Consider the following 21,293-nt stretch of genomic DNA (forward strand, 5'->3'; position numbering starts at 1 on the left):
AATATTTTGTATCAATAATTACTAATCTAAAACTTGAAAAGTTTTAACATTTGTGTGTTGTGTGTAGCTGTTCGAGTAGGCCAGCCATTTCAAACTTGGATACTTAAACTTATCTTCTATTTTTATTTTTTCCCCTTTTTTATTTCTTTGAATAACTATCAAATGTTGTATCTCATCATAGTATAACACTTAAACTTCAGGGATGTAAATCTGTCTAGTTAGAAAGCAGAGGTGATTGTAAATTAATTTAACTTGCTTTGGTACAAATGAAAATAACAGGTGCACTGGAGAGGTAACAGCAATGCAACCTCCAAAAAGGAAATGGTTTTGCAGGTAGTAGCCTCAGACAATTACGCTCTCCTTATTATCTCTTCTTATTAACTTTCCACTTGTGATTTATTATGCCAGTTCTACTGAAATGGTAGTGTTTTTCTGTGGCTCGCTTTCTATTTAAATGTTTAATTTTAATAAATATTTAATAACTCTTTAATAATTTTCCCCTTTTCTCTTAATCAAGTCAATTGCAAGTCACTTTACTGTGTGACTTTAAATTCTTTTTAAGCATTTTTCCTCATTTTGCTCCCGATTAGCGCACTCAATTTGTCTTCCGCTGCTGAGGGATACTCGATTGCATCCGAGGAGAGCACATTGCTGTACACGCCTCTTCTGACACATGCACAGCCCTCCTCTTCTCATCCCTGCACTCTGCATAGGCGTCTCTTCCGCCAATCAGGCTCCTTAGACAGCGTATGAGGATCCCACCCACACATAGTCTGGTCCCCACCCTGCAGATACGGTGGCCAATTAGTATCTGCTGCAGGCACTGCCAAGTATGCCCACCTGATGGCGCCCAGTCGACGGGTGGCAATGGCGAGTTTCAGGAGGAGAACCGAGGAGTTCAGTATCTCAGCGCTGGTGTGCTAGCGGAATATCCCGCTGTGCCAGCTGGGCGCTGTGTCACTTTAATTTTAAATAAATATGATTTTTAAAAATGTTATTTCCAGAAGGTTTAAGTCCATTACCTTTAACACTTTAAATTGTGGAAATACTCACACCTGGCCTTTTCAAGACAAAAATAATGAAGCCAAGAAGTCCAGGGGACTGTATGTGGATCTCTGGGATTTAACTGTAGCGTTGCATAGATCAGAGCAAGGGTTTAAAACAATAACTGGGGTGTTGATTGTTCCCAGCACAGCCGAAGACTTTGAAGAGATGTTTTTATTCTGTCAAAAATGTAAATGACATCAATTTAAATATATGCACTGAAAGTATATTAAATAACTATTTAAATAAAATCATTCTCAAAGTTGCTAAGAAGATTAACTGTCCATCAATGTCCACTGCTTTAGGAATTAAGAGTTGTGTTTGTTTATAGGGGTCTTCAAGATGAAGAAAACTGGCACTGGAATAAGCCCAGGCAATGACAAGTGCTGTCAAACAGAATCACTGTGGCACTGCAGTCAGCTAACTTCAATCCAACAAGAGGGCTGTGACCAACCCCAAGGTAGGCAGGATTTGCTTCTAATATATTTGGAGGACTCCGAGTTGGGTGTAGTAGTATGTGTGGTCTGATCTTATTTATGACCTGCAGAATTACTGTTGTTTGTTAAAATGTGATTATGAAGCACAGTAACGAGTCCAGCACACACTACACAACTTTGAAACAGTGCACACTGACTGTGTTTGACATTAAACTTGAACTGATGAATAGTGTGTAACCAGTAATTACCTGTTCTGTTATGAATGCAACCAAAATGTGTAAAACATGATGTTAAAATTCTAAAAAAAAAAAAAAAACAGTGCACACAGGAGCAGACGATGTGCCAGTTGCTGATGAAGTGTCTTACAAGTCATTAGGTAAATTTTTTAAATATGGTTGTATTTCTGGCTCACTCATTAGCTGTTTATATTTATCGGACTTGCAGTTGGTTGCTGGGCAGTGAACGCTACACAGTCAGTAGCTTCATCTGTAATTGGTACATGCAAAAACACAAGCTTAGTTGCTAATCACAGATATATTGATACATATTTAAAATAAAGTGAGAGACAGGAAAATCTGGTACTAAAACATTAGAATAATTCACATTCTTGTTTTTCCTTCATGGCACTGGGGCGGCACGGTGGCTAAGTGGGTAGCACTGTCGCCTCACAGCAAGAAGGTCCTGGGTTCAATCCCCAGGCTGGGCGGTCCGGGTCCTTTCTGTGTGGAGTTTGCGTGCCCGTGTACGTGTGGGTTTACTCCGGGTGCTCCGGTTTCCTCCCACAGTCCAAAGACAAGTGCAAGTGAGGTGAATTGAAGATACAAAATTGTCCATGACTGTGCTTGATATAACCTTGTGTGAACTGATGAACCTTGTGTAATGAGTAACCGTTACTGTATACTGTAACTGTGATGTAAGTCGCTTTGGATAAAGACGTCTGCTAAATGCTGAAAATGTAAAATGTAAATCTAGCTGCTGTGGCATAAGCTCTAGAGTCAAACAACAATGTAAGAATGTACTTAAAGGGCTACCCCTTAAAAGGGCTGCAGATGGTGGTAATGGGACGTGCCAGGAGCGCTGTCTTTCGAAGAATTGTGCTGTTGAGCTTGAATTTGTATCTTATCTGGTGGCCAGTATAAATTCTGTTTTCAGACATCTGTGGCAGATTCATAGATCTATTTGCAGCTTCCACTAATTATCTTTTGTATATATATCTAACTGTATATATATATATATATATATATATATGTATATACTGTATATATATATATATATACAGTGTATCACAAAAGTGAGTACACCCCTCACATTTCTGCAGATATTTAAGTATATCTTTTCATGGGACAACACTGACAAAATGACACTTTGACACAATGAAAAGTAGTCTGTGTGCAGCTTATATAACAGTGTAAATTTATTCTTCCCTCAAAATAACTCAATATACAGCCATTAATGTCTAAACCACCGGCAACAAAAGTGAGTACACCCCTTAGTGAAAGTTCCTGAAGTGTCAATATTTTGTGTGGCCACCATTATTTCCCAGAACTGCCTTAACTCTCCTGGGCATGGAGTTTACCAGAGCTTCACAGGTTGCCACTGGAATGCTTTTCCACTCCTCCATGACGACATCACGGAGCTGGCGGATATTCGAGACTTTGCGCTCCTCCACCTTCCGCTTGAGGATGCCCCAAAGATGTTCTATTGGGTTTAGGTCTGGAGACATGCTTGGCCAGTCCATCACCTTTACCCTCAGCCTCTTCAATAAAGCAGTGGTCGTCTTAGAGGTGTGTTTGGGGTCATTATCATGCTGGAACACTGCCCTGCGACCCAGTTTCCGGAGGGAGGGGATCATGCTCTGCTTCAGTATTTCACAGTACATATCGGAGTTCATGTGTCCCTCAATGAAATGTAACTCCCCAACACCTGCTGCACTCATGCAGCCCCAGACCATGGCATTCCCACCACCATGCTTGACTGTAGGCATGACACACTTATCTTTGTACTCCTCACCTGATTGCCGCCACACATGCTTGAGACCATCTGAACCAAATAAATTAATCTTGGTCTCATCAGACCATAGGACATGGTTCCAGTAATCCATGTCCTTTGTTGACATGTCTTCAGCAAACTGTTTGAGGGCTTTTTTGTGTAGAGACTTCAGAAGAGGCTTCCTTCTGGGGTGACAGCCATGCAGACCAATTTGATGTAGTGTGCGGCGTATGGTCTGTGCACTGACAGGCTGACCCCCCACCTTTTCAATCTCTGCAGCAATGCTGACAGCACTCCTGCGCCTATCTTTCAAAGACAGCAGTTGGATGTGACGCTGAGCACGTGCACTCAGCTTCTTTGGACAACCAACGCGAGGTCTGTTTTGAGTGGACCCTGCTCTTTTAAAACGCTGGATGATCTTGGCCACTGTGCTGCAGCTCAGTTTCAGGGTGTTGGCAATCTTCTTGTAGCCTTGGCCATCTTCATGTAGCACAACAATTCGTCTTTTAAGATCCTCAGAGAGTTTTTTGCCATGAGGTGCCATGTTGGAACTTTCAGTGACCAGTATGAGAGAGTTTGAGAGCTGTACTACTAAATTGAACACACCTGCTCCCTATGCACACCTGAGACCTAGTAACACTAACAAATCACATGACATTTTGGAGGGAAAATGACAAGCAGTGCTCAATTTGGACATTTAGGGGTGTAGTCTCTTAGGGGTGTACTCACTTTTGTTGCCGGCTGTTTAGACATTAATGGCTGTATATTGAGTTATTTTGAGGGAAGAATAAATTTACACTGTTATATAAGCTGCACACAGACTACTTTTCATTGTGTCAAAGTGTCATTTTGTCAGTGTTGTCCCATGAAAAGATATACTTAAATATCTGCAGAAATGTGAGGGGTGTACTCACTTTTGTGATACACTGTATATATATATATATATACAGTGTATCACAAAAGTGAGTACACCCCTCACATTTCTGCAAATATTTTATTATATCTTTTCATGGGACAACACTATAGACATGAAACTTGGATATAACTTAGAGTAGTCAGTGTACAACTTGTATAGCAGTGTAGATTTACTGTCTTCTGAAAATAACTCAACACACAGCCATTAATGTCTAAATAGCTGGCAACATAAGTGAGTACACCCCACAGTGAACATGTCCAAATTGTGCCCAAAGTGTCAATATTTTGTGTGACCACCATTATTATCCAGCACTGCCTTAACCCTCCTGGGCATGGAATTCACCAGAGCTGCACAGGTTGCTACTGGAATCCTCTTCCACTCCTCCATGATGACATCACGGAGCTGGTGGATGTTAGACACCTTGAACTCCTCCATCTTCCACTTGAGGATGCGCCACAGGTGCTCAATTGGGTTTAGTCCATCACCTTTACCTTCAGCTTCCTCAGCAAGGCAGTTGTCATCTTGGAGGTTGTGTTTGGGGTCGTTATCCTGTTGGAAAACTGCCATGAGGCCCAGTTTTCGAAGGGAGGGGATCATGCTCTGTTTCAGAATGTCACAGTACATGTTGAAATTCATGTTTCCCTCAATGAACTGCAGCTCCCCAGTGCCAGCAACACTCATGCAGCCCAAGACCATGATGCTACCACCACCATGCTTGACTGTAGGCAAGATACAGTTGTCTTGGTACTTCTCACCAGGGCGCCGCCACACATGCTGGACACCATCTGAGCCAAACAAGTTTATCTTGGTCTCGTCAGACCACAGGGCATTCCAGTAATCCATGTTCTTGGACTGCTTGTCTTCAGCAAACTGTTTGCGGGCTTTCTTGTGCGTCAGCTTTCTTCTGGGATGACGACCATGCAGACCGAGTTGATGCAGTGTGCGGCGTATGGTCTGAGTACTGACAGGCTGACCTCCCACGTCGTCAACCTCTGCAGCAATGCTGGCAGCACTCATGTGTCTATTTTTTAAAGCCAACCTCTGGATATGACGCCGAACACGTGGACTCAACTTCTTTGGTCGACCCTGGCGAAGCCTGTTCCGAGTGGAACCTGTCCTGGAAAACCGCTGTATGACCTTGGCCACCATGCTGTAGCTCAGTTTCAGGGTGTTAGCAATCTTCTTATAGCCCAGGCCATCTTTGTGGAGAGCAACAATTCTATTTCTCACATCCTCAGAGAGTTCTTTGCCATGAGGTGCCATGTTGAACATCCAGTGGCCAGTATGAGAGAATTGTACCCAAAACACCAAATTTCACAGCCCTGCTCCCCATTTACACCTGGGACCTTGACACATGACACCAGGGAAAGACAACGACACATTTGGGCACAATTTTGACATGTTCACTGTGGGGTGTACTCACTTATGTTGCCAGCTATTTAGACATTAATGGCTGTGTGTTGAGTTATTTTCAGAAGACAGTAAATCTACACTGCTATACAAGCTGTACACTGACTACTCTAAGTTATATCCAAGTTTCATTTCTATAGTGTTGTCCCATGAAAAGATATAATGAAATATTTGCAGAAATGTGAGGGGTGTACTCACTTTTGTGATACACTGTATATATATATATATATATATATACAGGGGTTGGACAAAATAACTGAAACACCTGTCATTTTAGTGTGGGAGGTGTCATGGCTAAATTGGACCAGTCTGGTGGCCAATCTTCATTAATTGCACATTGCACCAGTAAGAGCAGAGTGTGAAGGTTCAATTAGCAGGGTAAGAGCACAGTTTTGCTCAAAATATTGCAATGCACACAACATTATGGGTGACATACCAGAGTTCAAAAGAGGACAAATTGTTGGTGCACGTCTTGCTGGCGCATCTGTGACCAAGACAGCAAGTCTTTGTGATGTATCAAGAGCCACGGTATCCAGGGTAATGTCAGCATACCACCAAGAAGGACAAACCACATCCAACAGGATTAACTGTGGACGCAAGAGGAAGCTGTCTGAAAGGGATGTTCGGGTGCTAACCCGGATTGTATCCAAAAAACATAAAACCACGGCTGCCCAAATCACGGCAGAATTAAATGTGCACCTCAACTCTCCTGTTTCCACCAGAACTGTCCGTCGGGAGCTCCACAGGGTCGATATACACGGCCGGGCTGCTATAGCCAAACCTTTGGTCACTCGTGCCAATGCCAAACGTCGGTTTTAATGGTGCAAGGAGCGCAAATCTTGGGCTGTGGACAATGTGAAACATGTATTGTTCTCTGATGAGTCCACCTTTACTGTTTTCCCCACATCCGGGAGAGTTACGGTGTGAAGAAGCCCCAAAGAAGCGTACCACCCAGACTGTTGCATGCCCAGAGTGAAGCATGGGGGTGGATCAGTGATGGTTTGGGCTGCCATATCATGGCATTCCCTTGGCCCAATACTTGTGCTAGATGGGCGCGTCACTGCCAAGGACTACCGAACCATTCTGGAGGACCATGTGCATCCAATGGCGGTGCCGTGTATCAGGATGACAATGCACCAATACACACAGCAAGACTGGTGAAAGATTGGTTTGATGAACATGAAAGTGAAGTTGAACATCTCCCATGGCCTGCACAGTCACCAGATCTAAATATTATTGAGCCACTTTGGGGTGTTTTGGAGAAGCCAGTCAGGAAACGTTTTCCTCCACCAGCATCACGTAGTGACCTGGCCACTATCCTGCAAGAAGAATGGCTTAAAATCCCTCTGACCACTGTGCAGGACTTGTATATGTCATTTCCAAGATGAATTGACGCTGTATTTGTAAGGTGTGTGGCGTCTGTGGGACTTACCACTCTTCCCCGACGTCACAAGCCTTACAGAGCAGTTCTGAGCTAGGCCTTAAGAATTAGGCCAGCTCGTTAGGGTGAACGACCTGCAGCTGCGGTTCCCTTATATAAGGGCACGCCGCCTGGCTGCAGGTGTCGCACCTTCTGCTTTCATTTCTCTTTTTGTTTTGGGCACTGTGGTGTCTGTGGGGACTGCTGACGGCTCCCCCACGCTTCTTTTTAGCCTTAGAGGTACCCCCGGTGGCATAAGGCCATCAGGGTGTGTAGACCGCAAGGTTGAGGTAATTAGCCTTTCTTTTACCTTCTTAGAAGTAGCGTGGTGCGATGTCGTGCAGTCCTCGTACTGTTTTTATTTTTACCCGTTAGCATTTAGCATTAGCGGGTGAAGCCAGCCCCGTGACACGGCGCTGGTCCTCTCACCGCTAATGTCACCCCTAGCCAATCTAGCGGTGGTATTCGGCAACCGGTGGGTGGCGACTCCGTAAGACACTCGGTTGGTCTGCCAGTACCCCCCGGTTCGAATCCGCACTAGGAGCTTGGTGAACTGCTTTGTTAACCGGTTCTCTTTACTTAGTTTTCATAGCAGAGTGGCTCTAGCTGCGGCTGATAACGGAGCCCTCTGTTTCCCCCGAACTTCGCCAGAGGCGATTTCGGGGCTTTTGTAGATTAAAATAATTATTCTGGGATTCTGCAACCGCTGGGTGGCGACACCGCTAAGTGCGTGGCTGTACTGCCAGCTTCCCCGGTTCGAATCCGCACCCTTTTTGTGTGCTTTAACAGATTGGCTCTAGCTGCGGCTGATGAAGGAGTCGTCTGTTACCCCGAACTGCGCCAGAGGCGATTTCGGGGCTTTGTAGCTGAAAACATTTAGTCTGGGATTCTGCAACCGCTGGGTGGCGACAGCGCCAAGCGCGTGGCCGTACTGCCAGCTCACCCGGTTCGAATCTGCACTCCTTTCGTATGCTTTAACAGATTGGCTCTAGCTGCGGCTGATAACGGAGCCGTCTGTTACCTCGAACTGCGCCTGAGGCGATTTCGAGGCTTTGTAGCGTAGAATAATTGTAGCACCTTAAGTGCATTTACTCATCTGCTGTCCCCCGCTGCAGCAGCGCGCTGGTTACGCGCCCGGCTCTCACCCGAGCGGCCGGGGTTCGCGCCCAGCGTTTTTTTAGTTTTCTTCTTTTCTTTTTTGTTGCTGTCTGCATTCCCCAGTTGAAGTCCATCGGGGTTCCTTATGTTTGTTTTGATTTCTGTTTTTGTGTGTAATGTTCTGTGTTTTTCATTTAATAAATAAACTTTTATTTTATTTAACTCCGCGCTTGAGTCCTTCTTCCACCCACGTGACAGAAAGGTGCGACCATTTCTGGACTCAGTGGAGGACCCCATTCTCTCCCAATAATTTTTTTGGGGGGGCACTCCCTGGTTGCTTATAGCAACCTGGGGGAATCCCCCGGTTGCCTGTAGCAACCTGGGGGAACTGGACCACTGGCTAGGGACCTCAGGAGAGGTCCCTTTAAGGAGGGGGTACTGTAAGGTGTGTGGCGTCTGTGGGACTTACCACTCTTCCCCGACGTCACAAGCCTTACAGAGCAGTTCTGAGCTAGGCCTTAAGAATTAGGCCAGCTCGTTAGGGTGAACGACCTGCAGCTGCGGTTCCCTTATATAAGGGCACGCCGCCTGGCTGCAGGTGTCGCACCTTCTGCTTTCATTTCTCTTTTTGTTTTGGGCACTGTGGTGTCTGTGGGGACTGCTGACGGCTCCCCCACGCTTCTTTTTAGCCTTAGAGGTACCCCCGGTGGCATAAGGCCATCAGGGTGTGTAGACCGCAAGGTTGAGGTAATTAGCCTTTCTTTTACCTTCTTAGAAGTAGCGTGGTGCGATGTCGTGCAGTCCTCGTACTGTTTTTATTTTTACCCGTTAGCATTTAGCATTAGCGGGTGAAGCCAGCCCCGTGACACGGCGCTGGTCCTCTCACCGCTAATGTCACCCCTAGCCAATCTAGCGGTGGTATTCGGCAACCGGTGGGTGGCGACTCCGTAAGACACTCGGTTGGTCTGCCAGTACCCCCCGGTTCGAATCCGCACTAGGAGCTTGGTGAACTGCTTTGTTAACCGGTTCTCTTTACTTAGTTTTCATAGCAGAGTGGCTCTAGCTGCGGCTGATAACGGAGCCCTCTGTTTCCCCCGAACTTCGCCAGAGGCGATTTCGGGGCTTTTGTAGATTAAAATAATTATTCTGGGATTCTGCAACCGCTGGGTGGCGACACCGCTAAGTGCGTGGCTGTACTGCCAGCTTCCCCGGTTCGAATCCGCACCCTTTTTGTGTGCTTTAACAGATTGGCTCTAGCTGCGGCTGATGAAGGAGTCGTCTGTTACCCCGAACTGCGCCAGAGGCGATTTCGGGGCTTTGTAGCTGAAAACATTTAGTCTGGGATTCTGCAACCGCTGGGTGGCGACAGCGCCAAGCGCGTGGCCGTACTGCCAGCTCACCCGGTTCGAATCTGCACTCCTTTCGTATGCTTTAACAGATTGGCTCTAGCTGCGGCTGATAACGGAGCCGTCTGTTACCTCGAACTGCGCCTGAGGCGATTTCGAGGCTTTGTAGCGTAGAATAATTGTAGCACCTTAAGTGCATTTACTCATCTGCTGTCCCCCGCTGCAGCAGCGCGCTGGTTACGCGCCCGGCTCTCACCCGAGCGGCCGGGGTTCGCGCCCAGCGTTTTTTTAGTTTTCTTCTTTTCTTTTTTGTTGCTGTCTGCATTCCCCAGTTGAAGTCCATCGGGGTTCCTTATGTTTGTTTTGATTTCTGTTTTTGTGTGTAATGTTCTGTGTTTTTCATTTAATAAATAAACTTTTATTTTATTTAACTCCGCGCTTGAGTCCTTCTTCCACCCACGTGACAGTATTGGCCGCAAAAGGAGGCCCTACACCATACTAATAAATTATTGTGGTCTAAAACCAGGTGTTTCAGTTATTTTGTCCAACCCCTGTGTATATATATATATATATATGTACATACACACACGCACACACACACACACACACACACAGGGGGGGTTAGCAGTAAATAAAGTAAATAAACTTAAAACGAGCCTCACAGTGAAGATAAACCGGAGCAGCGCGCGCACGCGCGTGTGTGTGTGTGTGCCTTTAGAAGAGACGCTTTGTTCACAGTATCGCTGTAAGTGATTCATTGATTCATGAGTCGATTCGTTTTATGTGAGGCGTAAGTTTCTCTACTCAGTCATCTCTCCGTGTTTTCTGTTATTAATTAAATGTCGTGGTTTTGACCAACTACTACAGAACATTTTGTGTGACTCTCTTACATTAAAAAGCTCAATTAAAAGGCTTAATTAAACTGTTATTACCACAGATCTGTAACCGACTCAGACTCGTTCCGTCTAAGGAGCTAAAAGTTTTCTGATGATGAAGTTCAGCAGATGATCCTGAACTAACGAATTTGGTAATTAATAAACTTTTGCCTCGGATTGGCTCTGTAACGTTTTCTGTTCTCATCTACATCACAAGCAAGAACTGCTCACGATTTACCAAAGTGAACCAGGAGTTTATATAACGTGCTGATAGAATCGACTCAGATGTGACCGGGTTGAATTATCTTTTTAAAGTAAATATTACAATCAGCAAAATTGCATCGTATGTATGATGCACAACGTTAATCGTGTTATTTTAGGTCATGAAGAGCTTTCACGATGGTTTCTGTATGATTGTTGACGAATTTTGATGCGATGGTTGGTGCTTTGTAGCTCAAAGTCTGGATCAATCCACTGAGCTGTTAAGCTTAACGTGATCTTTATATATCACACGATCGGATCGGCTACTTTTAGGAGATATCGGCCGATCGCCGATAGCATATTTTGATTAAAAATCGGCCGATACCGATTCATAGCCGATCGATCGTTCCATCTCTAATGCAAATGTATTTATTTAACCCACTAAATCCTTTTTTACTAGATGACTAATGTATGTATGGCTTAATATAGGGTCCGACAAGTTTATACAACTATAAATGTCGTAAGAGTTCAGTTCCAAAAACAAAGCATCACTTTTCCCACCATTTTTATGAGTGAATGTGAATTAGTCCGCAGTGCTGTTCTATTCACTCTCACTCTTTTTGTTGGTATTGCTTATAGTAAACACAGCGCTTGGAGAGCCATTCAGTTTGTCCCAAGTCTTTATGAGCAGCAAAACACATAATTCACACATAATTCAAATCAGTCTACTAGCTTACATGCCACAATGACACCAAACACAAACATTTGCTGTATCAAAATAAAATAATTTTGAAGTGGAATTGTATAAATATTAAGATTGTTTGGAAGATGTTTGATAGAGTGGGCATTGGTATGTGAATTGCCTGGTACAGAAAAATCAGGTATTGGTATTTTTATAGGAAGGGAAAAATTGTATCTGTGCCTTCCAAATCAAATATTTATACACAGCCACTTGGTTAAAATTGTGTAATGTTTATTTATTTATTTTTAATTTTCGTTGTATTGGATTATTATTAAATAGTCACTAGTCACTGAGGAGGACATAATGGAAAAAAAGGTAAAAAATCAATTGTTGTTTTAGGCTGGTTTCCATTGTGTTCACTGACCAACTTGATTTTGTATTTTAAGTTTTTGTATTTAAGTTATTTAAGTTAACACCATTTTACATTTAACATTTCACAATAAGCAGGTGAATTGTTAACAGGAGGCATGATTCATTTATATCATGATTGAGTAAAAAAAAGAATGATCCACTGTTGAATGCATGTGACCTTTGAGTCCTTAGATGACCTTCATGCAACAATTATAAATATAGACACATGAGTTCTGGAGTATTTCAGAAAAGTGTTAACAGTGCTTGCTACTTCTTCAAAAAATGCAATATCTTATTTAGAGAGAAAGCCCATCAATTTCAATGCACAGACCATAAGGCAAAAGGCAACATTGGGGTGCCCATGACATAAATGATTTGCATGTATGTAAAGGCAAACAAGGCATACAATAAGATTTTAGAGTGGCATATGCTGCCACCAAGGCAACGTCTTTTCCCAGTTGGTCCATGGTTATTTTAGCAAAACAATGCCAAGCCTCATTCTGCACACTGTACAGAAGCATAGTTTTGTAGATACAGAATGAGTGTGCTTGACTGACTGGCCTGCAGTCCAGATTTGTCTGTTATTGAAAATGTATGGCACATAATAAAGAGGAAAATCAGACAACGGTATCCACAGACTGTTGATTCATGCATAAATTGCCAAGAATTCCACTTGCAAAACTGCAGCATTGAGGATCCTCAGTTCCCAAATGATTAAACAGTGGTACAATATCGTAAACATAGCTTTTTGAGTATGTTGCAGGCATCAAATTTACGTTTATTTATATTTACAAAATACAATTAAGTTATGTTGCCTATTTTGCCGGCAGGTGGGACGGAGTAGTGTGTGATTTGTCAGTTCCACTTGATTGACAATCAACAGTGCCTCATTAGCATTGATGTGCTCCTAATGGAATTTCCCTTATATGTCACAGTTCCTCCTATTTATTCTTGCCAGCTTCTTTGTTTGCACACTTGTTGTTTTCTGTAGCTGTGATGTAAGACTGCTCAGTTTGGTTCCGTTTTTTTCTAGATGTAGGCTGTCAGCATTTTTTTTTTGGTTTCTAGGAGCTCACCCTAGTCTTGTGGCATTTTGGCCCTCATGATTAAACCACACTGGTAGAACGAATTGCCACAGTGGCCACATGGCATCCCTTTTCTGGAGCAGACCCACCAGTAAAACTAATTCATGTGCAGTAGGAGCCAGTTGTAGGATAAGGGTTCCTCAATTTCTGAGGGCTGGTTTGTGACAGTCGGAAATAATGTTTTTATCATTCAAATTATTTACATCTCACTGAGGTGGCATTGAGAAGTGCTAATGGTGCATATAATAATATGCTTAATTTGCTAATTTCATAATGGTAATATACGTTTATGCTTATCTTACTTACCTGTAGCTGCAAAGCGGAGAAATGTTATTCCGTTTATTAGCAGCATCACTGTCACTGGCAAATAGCAGGTTAATCCTTAACATTTTTAATACAGAACACTTAAAAACTTTACTTGGAAAAAAGGCAACTGAACAGTACATTTTGTGTTTACCACTACTTCCACAGTCACAGTGCTAAATGCTTTTTTTGAGGAAAATGACAAGGAAGAAATTCACTCACACAACACTAAAGTACTAGTTTGTACTATCAACATTTACGTTTGTGGCAATCAGCAAACACTTTTATCCTACTAGGCCAGTTACTTTAACTTCTGAGCTACCACTGCCCTATATACTGTTCAAATAGGGGTGTTCTACTAATAGTACTAATGTAGGTGTCATTTGTGTTATTGGATTGTTAAGCTCCACAACTGACAGACCTCCACAAGCTGTGGCAGTTTGGCAAAGAGTGATGTATTTGAAAGGTTACTTGAATTTTAGTCACACTAATGAGAACAAAGGCAGTTAGGTATCTCTCTATTGTATTTATATCAGGTGTCACAGCCTGACATGAACCTTTCTTAAAATCATTACACTTTGACATCTTTTCTAGTGCATGTTATTGAGCCAGGAGATCCACCTCTACTTCAACAGCAGCTCCAGACTTCCAAATCAGGAATTCATCAAATTATTGAGTGCTTTCGCTCAGGTAAGGCTGAGTTTTTTTTTGTTTTTGTTTTTTTGATGAAAGAATAATGAAACGTGATTATTAAAAAGCAGAGAAATATGAGCTCAGTGACTCTAGACTAGTAAATGTCTCATTGCCACATAAAAGTAGTGGACTCTTACCTGCTAGATTTGTCTGTGATTTTTTTTGCAGGTACACCCCAGCTCAGGCACATGTTGTTAAAAGAAGTTGACACCATCTTTGAATGCAAGCTCTGCCGAAGTCTTTTCCGTGGCCTTCCCAATCTGGTGACGCACAAAGAGTTCTACTGCTTTTCTGGTCATCGGGAGCGAGATGGTCTGTATTACTTTTTTTTGTTTTTTAACAAACCTTTAGCTATTTAGACATAAGATTTTTCTGCAGTTTTTAATGATCAATTCATGTCATTTTAAAGCAGGTCTGTGTTTAATTAGCAGCTTGATGTTTAAACAGCCCCCATAGGACCCCCACTGACCAAACGATGAACCATTCTTAGTACTGCAATGACACTAAAATGTTAATGACATTGTAGTGTGTGTTGTTCTGATATGAGAGTATCAGGTGCTGGGATTTTTAAATACTGTTTAGACTTACGGGCGGCACGGTGGCTTGGTGGGTAGCACCGTCGTCTCACAGCAAGAAGGTCCTGCGTTCGATTTCCAAATGGAGCTGTCCAGGTCCTTTCTGTGTGGAGTTTGCATGTTCTTCCCGTGTCTGTATGGGTTTCTTCCGAGAACTCCGGTTTCCTCCCACAGTCCAAAGACATGCAAGTGAGGTGAATTGGAGACAAGAAATTGTCTATGACTGTGTTTAACATTAAAGATTTGAACTGATGAATCTTGTGTGTCATGTCAGGAATGTAACCAAAGTTTGTAAAACATGACATTAAAATTATAATAAATAATAATTAATCTTACTGGCCTCTTTATTAGGAACACGCACCATGTTAGCACTTATTGTAGGTGCACAGATACTAGAGCCGTTTCCTTTTTCATGCACAATGTCTGTTAATCTACCGCTAGTCTTTCATCAGTAGACACATTCTTATCGCAGGTTGCAGCACTATTCTACTTCTAGCATTGACATTGAGGTATTTAAAGCCAACAATCCTGCTGCACCTGCTACAGTCATACAAGTACACCACACACTACCATGTCATTACCATATAGTATCATTGCAGTGCTGAGAATTGATAAATGGGGTGTACAGAGCAACAGATGAGCTTTAAACAGTATTTGTATACCCACAAATTTAATCTCTGTTGTAGGTGTAGATTTTTAAATAAACAATGAATATACGTACTAGAAAGGTCCACCTAATAAAGTGTTTGGTGAGTGTATGCGGTAAAGCATGGATCAACTTTAATAATACTACCATTAACAATATTACCATTTTGTTGATACCAGTACTTAGCAACTAGTTGGCATGCAAAACTGCCCCTGCTTTTTAAATAGTGAAACATGAATGATTTTATATATATATATATATATATATATATATTTATATTTCTGTTTAAAATAAAGACTTTAAAATTACTTCAGACATAGTCTAGGTATGGAGGGGCATGTAACATGTAATTACATTTTTGACACTATACAACTTTAAGCCTGTAACATCTGATATACAAATCACTACAGAATGATAATATCTAGAGCTCACTACTAATTGGTAACAAGCGTAGCCTATTTGGCCAGCTTGTTGGCTATCTGCACATTTCATCCATGCAATTCAAACTAAGAACATTTAAAGACATTACTTGTCTTAGATACTGAGTTTTGGATTGCAGGTTTAAGGTCTCTTCAGACTGGAAGTGGCCACATGACATCAAACCACCCTTTCTGAGGCTATAGAGTCTGAATGCTAAAAGAGCAGGTTGCTGATTTGGGTGCATCCTTATTTACATACTGTGCACTACTAAAGTCAGAGTACTAATGACACTGGGGGTAGTGCACTAATTTGATCTAATTTAATAACGTAAATTATAGTTGTGGCTTGGGACAAAGAAATTGGTGGATGTTTTGCTTTATGTGGTGACATGGAGCCATTTCCAATTTGCATGTGTTTGAATGTGTGTAAATATTTTAAATGAGCTTAAAGAGGCTGAAGTATTCCTAAATATGTGTGTTGTTTTTATAATCTTTTGAAAACCCAGTTTATTTACGTTACGTTTCACTGATAATTGAAGGTGATCATTTTACCCAGCAGATTCATCAGAGCCAAACAGTCAGAACCAGGTCATCAAAGACTTTCTAGAGGCAATCTACCCACAAGAAAAGCAAGAGCAAGTAATTCGACTGGAGGTTATAGAGTCCAACCCTAACGCAGTTTTTCAACATCTGTCTGTTGAGGGCTTTGATGAGAATGAAAATGAGAATGAGAATGAGAATGAGAATGCGACTCCATCCACTAATTCCCAGCCCTCAGAACCAGGACAGCAGAAAAAGCATCGCCGGAAGCCTGCTACAGCTCCAAAAAAGATTGAACAGCAAGATCTCGAGTACACTGATGATGACGACATGGATACAGCATCTGTAAAATCTGCAGATAGGGAAGATTCTGAATTCCAAGAAACAAAAAATACAGAACAGGACAAAAGTGGGGAAGATGAAGAGTCTGGCGCTCAAATAGTTTGTTGCCTCTGTCAAAAGGAATTTAGCTCGAGAAGCAGCATTCGCCGCCACTGCCGCAAGATGCACCGACAGAAGCTGGAGGAGCTGTGCAAATTTACAGAGACTCGCACTGTACCCATCAGCTTGCTGTCTATGGTAAAGACCAAGAATGCAGAAGATTCTTCACCAGCTCCTAGCAAGAATTGCCCTGTCTGCCAAAAGTCTTTTGCCACCAAGGCTAATGTCCGGCGCCACTTTGATGAGGTTCACAGGGGTTTAAAACGAGACTGCATTACACCTGACATAGCTACTCGACCTGGGCAACTGCTCATGCTTGAAAGTTCACCAGTTCCCCCTAAACCACCTAGCCCTTCTCCCAAGCCAGAGCAAAAGGAGTACAGTTTAGCAACATGTCGTTGCAGACTGTGTAAGAGGAAGTATAGCTCCCAACTTATGCTAAGAAGGCACATGCGCATTGTCCATAAGATTCACACCTCTGAAAAAGGATCTTACACCAGCCGTGTCCTTTTTTCAAGAAATAACAAGATAAAGTCTGAACCCAGTGATGAGGGTTGCCCAAGCAAAAGTGTTTCTTCTTCCTCTAGTACATCTTCTACAAATGATACAGATCTTCAGATAAAAATCCCAGAGGACTGTGGAAACCTCCCATTCAGTTTTGACTTTAAGCAGTTGTATTGCTGGTTATGCAAGCGACAGTTCAGCACCAGTCAGAACCTGACCAAGCACATCACTGAGCTACACATGGATGGGAACGACAGCATCTACATTAAGTTTTACTGCTGTCCGATATGCAAATATGAGTCCCGGAGAAAACGGGACGTCATTCGGCACATTACTGTGGTTCACAAGAAGTCCTCCCGTTATCTCGCCAAGATCATGCCTGCGCTGGAAAGTCGTGCAGTGAAAAAGCCAGCTGAGGCTGTGCTAAACAAGAATCTGCCTTCAAAAGAGGAAAACCATGTTGCAACGTCCAGCACACAGATAAAACCAGAGCCAGTGACGCCGGCTACAGTCAGTCAACAGGACTCCTCTTCGTCTTCTGTTAAGAAAAGCGAATCCTCTGTCTACCAAAACACGCGAAAGAATTCTGCCCTCACGTCACTTAACACTGAGAAACGCGAACAGGAACAATCACAGCCTGCCAAAGTATGTAAACAAGAAAAGAAACCTCAAGAGCCAAAGAACCCACATGTTACTCGGAGCCACAAACCCACCAGAGGAACTCCCATCACTCGAAGCCAGGAGTCTAGCACAGAGGTGAGGGTTACAAAGAACTTTTCCCTGCACGGATGTGATATGTGCAGTCGGGCATTTGCCAAAAAGGTATTTCTTGAGACACACAGACGAAGCCATAAGACCAGCATTAATACCGCAGCTGGAGGCACAAAGGTACAGGGAAGAAGTACACGGTCAAAGGCACTCATATGGTGAGTCACTTATTTAGAGCATTAGCAGCTTCTAAATTTGACTTTCTGTGGAGTGAAGTAATGTGCTTTAAATATATACTCACTGATCAAAATAGTTGCACGTTTAAACCAAACAAAATAAAATAAGAATTAAGATGTAGGAAAGATGTACAATATTTATTTAACATAAAACTAATGTAGTCATTTTTTCAGTTTACACTAACTGCTAAAATGTTTGATGCCAGTGCTCATTTAGCCATTTTTCTTGAATTTAAATATATATATATATATACAGTATATATATATATATATATATATATATATATATATATATATATATATAAATAAATTTAATAAAGCTGTCTATCATCTGTGACATTTAAGTATGTTAGTCATGCATGGCATTTATACAGTTTTGGTGACTGTTTTATATTCACTTTTTACATATTAAAAGACATTTCTGCCAAATCAGTGGCTGAAAGTCAATACATTGGTATTGTAAAATATTGTAAAAATAATAAATAGATGTGCACAGATTTTATTTGTTTGCTTAAAAGTCAAATTTTTAAAGCTTTTATAGCCAATTATTTTTCCTAAATGGCAAATTAGCAAATTTTTCTCTATTTAGGTGGCCTAAACCCACACGTTTACACTTGCAATACTTTCTGATTCATAATTAGTTGCAACAATGTGCAATTTTGGCAGCTGGCTATTTAGGGCCATGAGTCATTCATTCAGTCTGAGTCATTCATTCATTCAGTCATTCAGTCACTCATTGTGTTTTACCACCACTTTATTTTGGTCAATTAGTGACCAATAGCAAATATGCTTTGCTGTGTTGCCTCTGGAGGTTTCAAAACAACATAAAAATCAAAAGTATTAGTGCAAACTAGAACAATGCACACATGTTACCACTCTGATCATTCATCCCTACAAATTAAGGAAATGCAGCATGACTGTGTGTCTGATGCAAAGCAGAACACCAAAGTGGATTAATTTCCAAAAACAGCCCACCACGGAGTGCTCTATTCTGCTTATCCTATGGCAACACAAAGTCATTTTTTTCTTTTAGGCCAGAGGCCAGAACTATACTTTCTGTGTGACTATGTCTACATGTGCATCACTTGTGGATATACCTTCTGTGCATCTGAAAGACAAATTAGCTCCAAAATTGTTTTCCAGCAGGTATAAATCTGGCCAATCAGCTTAATAGGTTGCAATGTATGCAATTACAATAGTGTCATGTAGGAATGTTAATGGTTAACAGATAACTGATGAAAGGTTAGGTAATGCTGTTGGTTAAAAATTATTTTAACAGCTGACTGGTAATTTGCTTTGAGAGCAGAGCTACTTATCTCTGCAAACACAAGTGTTACAGTGAGAGCAGACTCCTGACTGATGTGTTGTGACTCTTTCTTACCCACCCAGTTCTGTTTACAAACACATTTCTAGACAGCACTTCAGTTCTAACCTAAAATCCTTGAAATAACAAACAACAAAAGTGTTACGCATTTAAACTGCAAATGAAAGCTGTTTTGCATCATTACAGAGGATTTTGTGATTTGCTTGTAATGTTATTCTATTTTATTATTTTTACAGTATAAATGATGTGGATCATTTGCATCATGTCCCAGTTTAAAAGTATAACTGCTATCATCTTATAATAATTACAGTGCTTTTATAAAACCTTAATATACCCAGAGCATCTTTATTAATTAGAATTAGCATGTTTTGTTAGCCCCCGATTTTCTTCTGCCTGCACATTGCACCTTCTCACAATTATAATTATTCTCCTAGTTCTCCTTGAGGATGTGAACTTTTTGATACAAAACTGTTTATTTACTTTCATTATAGCATTATAGCAGCAATTGCCTCTTTTTGCCACAGTTTTTTTTTTTGTGTGTTTACAAAGACATCTGTCGAATCCGCCTCACCCAGTCATGCATCAACCAACTTAATATAATGATTTAGTCATTTAGAACAATAAAGGAATTTAGGGAAATTGCACCTAACAGCTCTTATCCTGACCAACCCAGCACTTAAATTTGTTTCCATAGACACCACAATAACATAAGACTAAAAGCATATAACATGTTAGTGGATAAAATAATTTATATATTTGAATACAGTACATCTTTTTTTCTCTTTTAACCTTTGCTGGTTGCACAACACCCACACAGGCCAAAACCTTTACACATTTAAATAATAAACAAGGAAAGTGATAAACACTTACATTAAAAACAGCAAGTCTAACTTAAATAATTAAAACCATAATCAGAGAATCTGTTTTGCATCATTGCAAAGCTACTGGTAAACAATCGTTATCTTCAAACAAGGATGATTTGGGCATTTGTCTCAGGTTTCAATAAAAAATTTTAGATTTTGCTGATCATGTATCTACATTATTGTCACGTTTGCAGTGTTAAGGTGTTTTTGCATAAAAACATAAAAAAAAAAAAAGATTTGTTAATATAAAACTCTCTGATGTAGTTTGTTTTACGGGTGACTATACATTTGTCAGTTAAAATTTAGTAAATGGTCAGTTTATAGCTCTTATTTTGCATTAGTAAGATGTATAAACGGAAGCTTTTAGCATTACCAGACATTTTCTTAATAATGTATCAAATAAACTTAAGTCATGCAACACAGATGTATAGGACAACTAACATTACTGTTAATTAACTGCAATTACCTACTTAAAAGGGATGTGTTTATAAAAAAAACTTCCTGCACATTTGCAGATCATTTTTATTAAGCACTGTATTTTTATTTGAAAAGTAAAAATTAGTCAGTCAGCAAGTGACCAAACCTGCACTTGCTGCACTACAGCTGGCTGTGGACCAAACTTGCAGACTACTGTGCATAGTATGTCTTAGTTGTTTAACATTGTTATTAGAGATTAGCTGGCTACTAATTAACGTTTTTATTGCTTCTGACAATAACATGGTAAAGCCAACATTGGTAGTGGACAAATGCCACTTATTTTGGGTGGCACGGTGGCTCAGTGGGTTGCACTGTCGCCTCACAGCAAGAAGGCCCTGGGTTTGATCCCCAGGTGGGGCGGGTTGGGTCCTTTCTGTGTGGAGTTTGCATGTTCTTCCTGTGTCTGCGTGGGTTTCCTCCAGGAGGGTTTTCTCCCACATTCCGAAATAATGCAAGTGAGGTCTTCACTTCTTGTGTAACCAGTAACTACCTGTCCTGTCATGAATGTAACCAAAGTGTGTAAAACATGACGTTAAAATCCTAATGAATAAATAGTAGTATAGTATCTCCAAGTTTTAAGTGTACTAGCAGGGATTACTTAATTGTGTTTCTGGCTATGTACAAGCAGCATATTGAAAATCCCTCAATTC

At 41.4% G+C, this 21,293-nt stretch overlaps 1 protein-coding gene across 1 annotated transcript; it reads left to right on the plus strand.

Annotated features, from left to right (window-relative positions):
- Positions 1 to 1,386: 1,386 nt before the first annotated feature.
- Positions 1,387 to 17,965, plus strand: znf800a (zinc finger protein 800a). Its single transcript, XM_063002462.1, has 4 exons — positions 1,387 to 1,504; positions 13,812 to 13,907; positions 14,079 to 14,222; positions 16,110 to 17,965. Exons 1-4 carry the CDS (start codon positions 1,387 to 1,389, stop codon positions 17,963 to 17,965), a joined length of 2,214 nt encoding a protein of 737 aa, XP_062858532.1.
- The last annotated feature ends 3,328 nt before the right edge of the window (positions 17,966 to 21,293 follow it).

This window comes from Trichomycterus rosablanca, chromosome 1, assembly GCF_030014385.1.
Source record: "Trichomycterus rosablanca isolate fTriRos1 chromosome 1, fTriRos1.hap1, whole genome shotgun sequence".
NCBI classification, from domain to species: domain Eukaryota; kingdom Metazoa; phylum Chordata; class Actinopteri; order Siluriformes; family Trichomycteridae; genus Trichomycterus; species Trichomycterus rosablanca.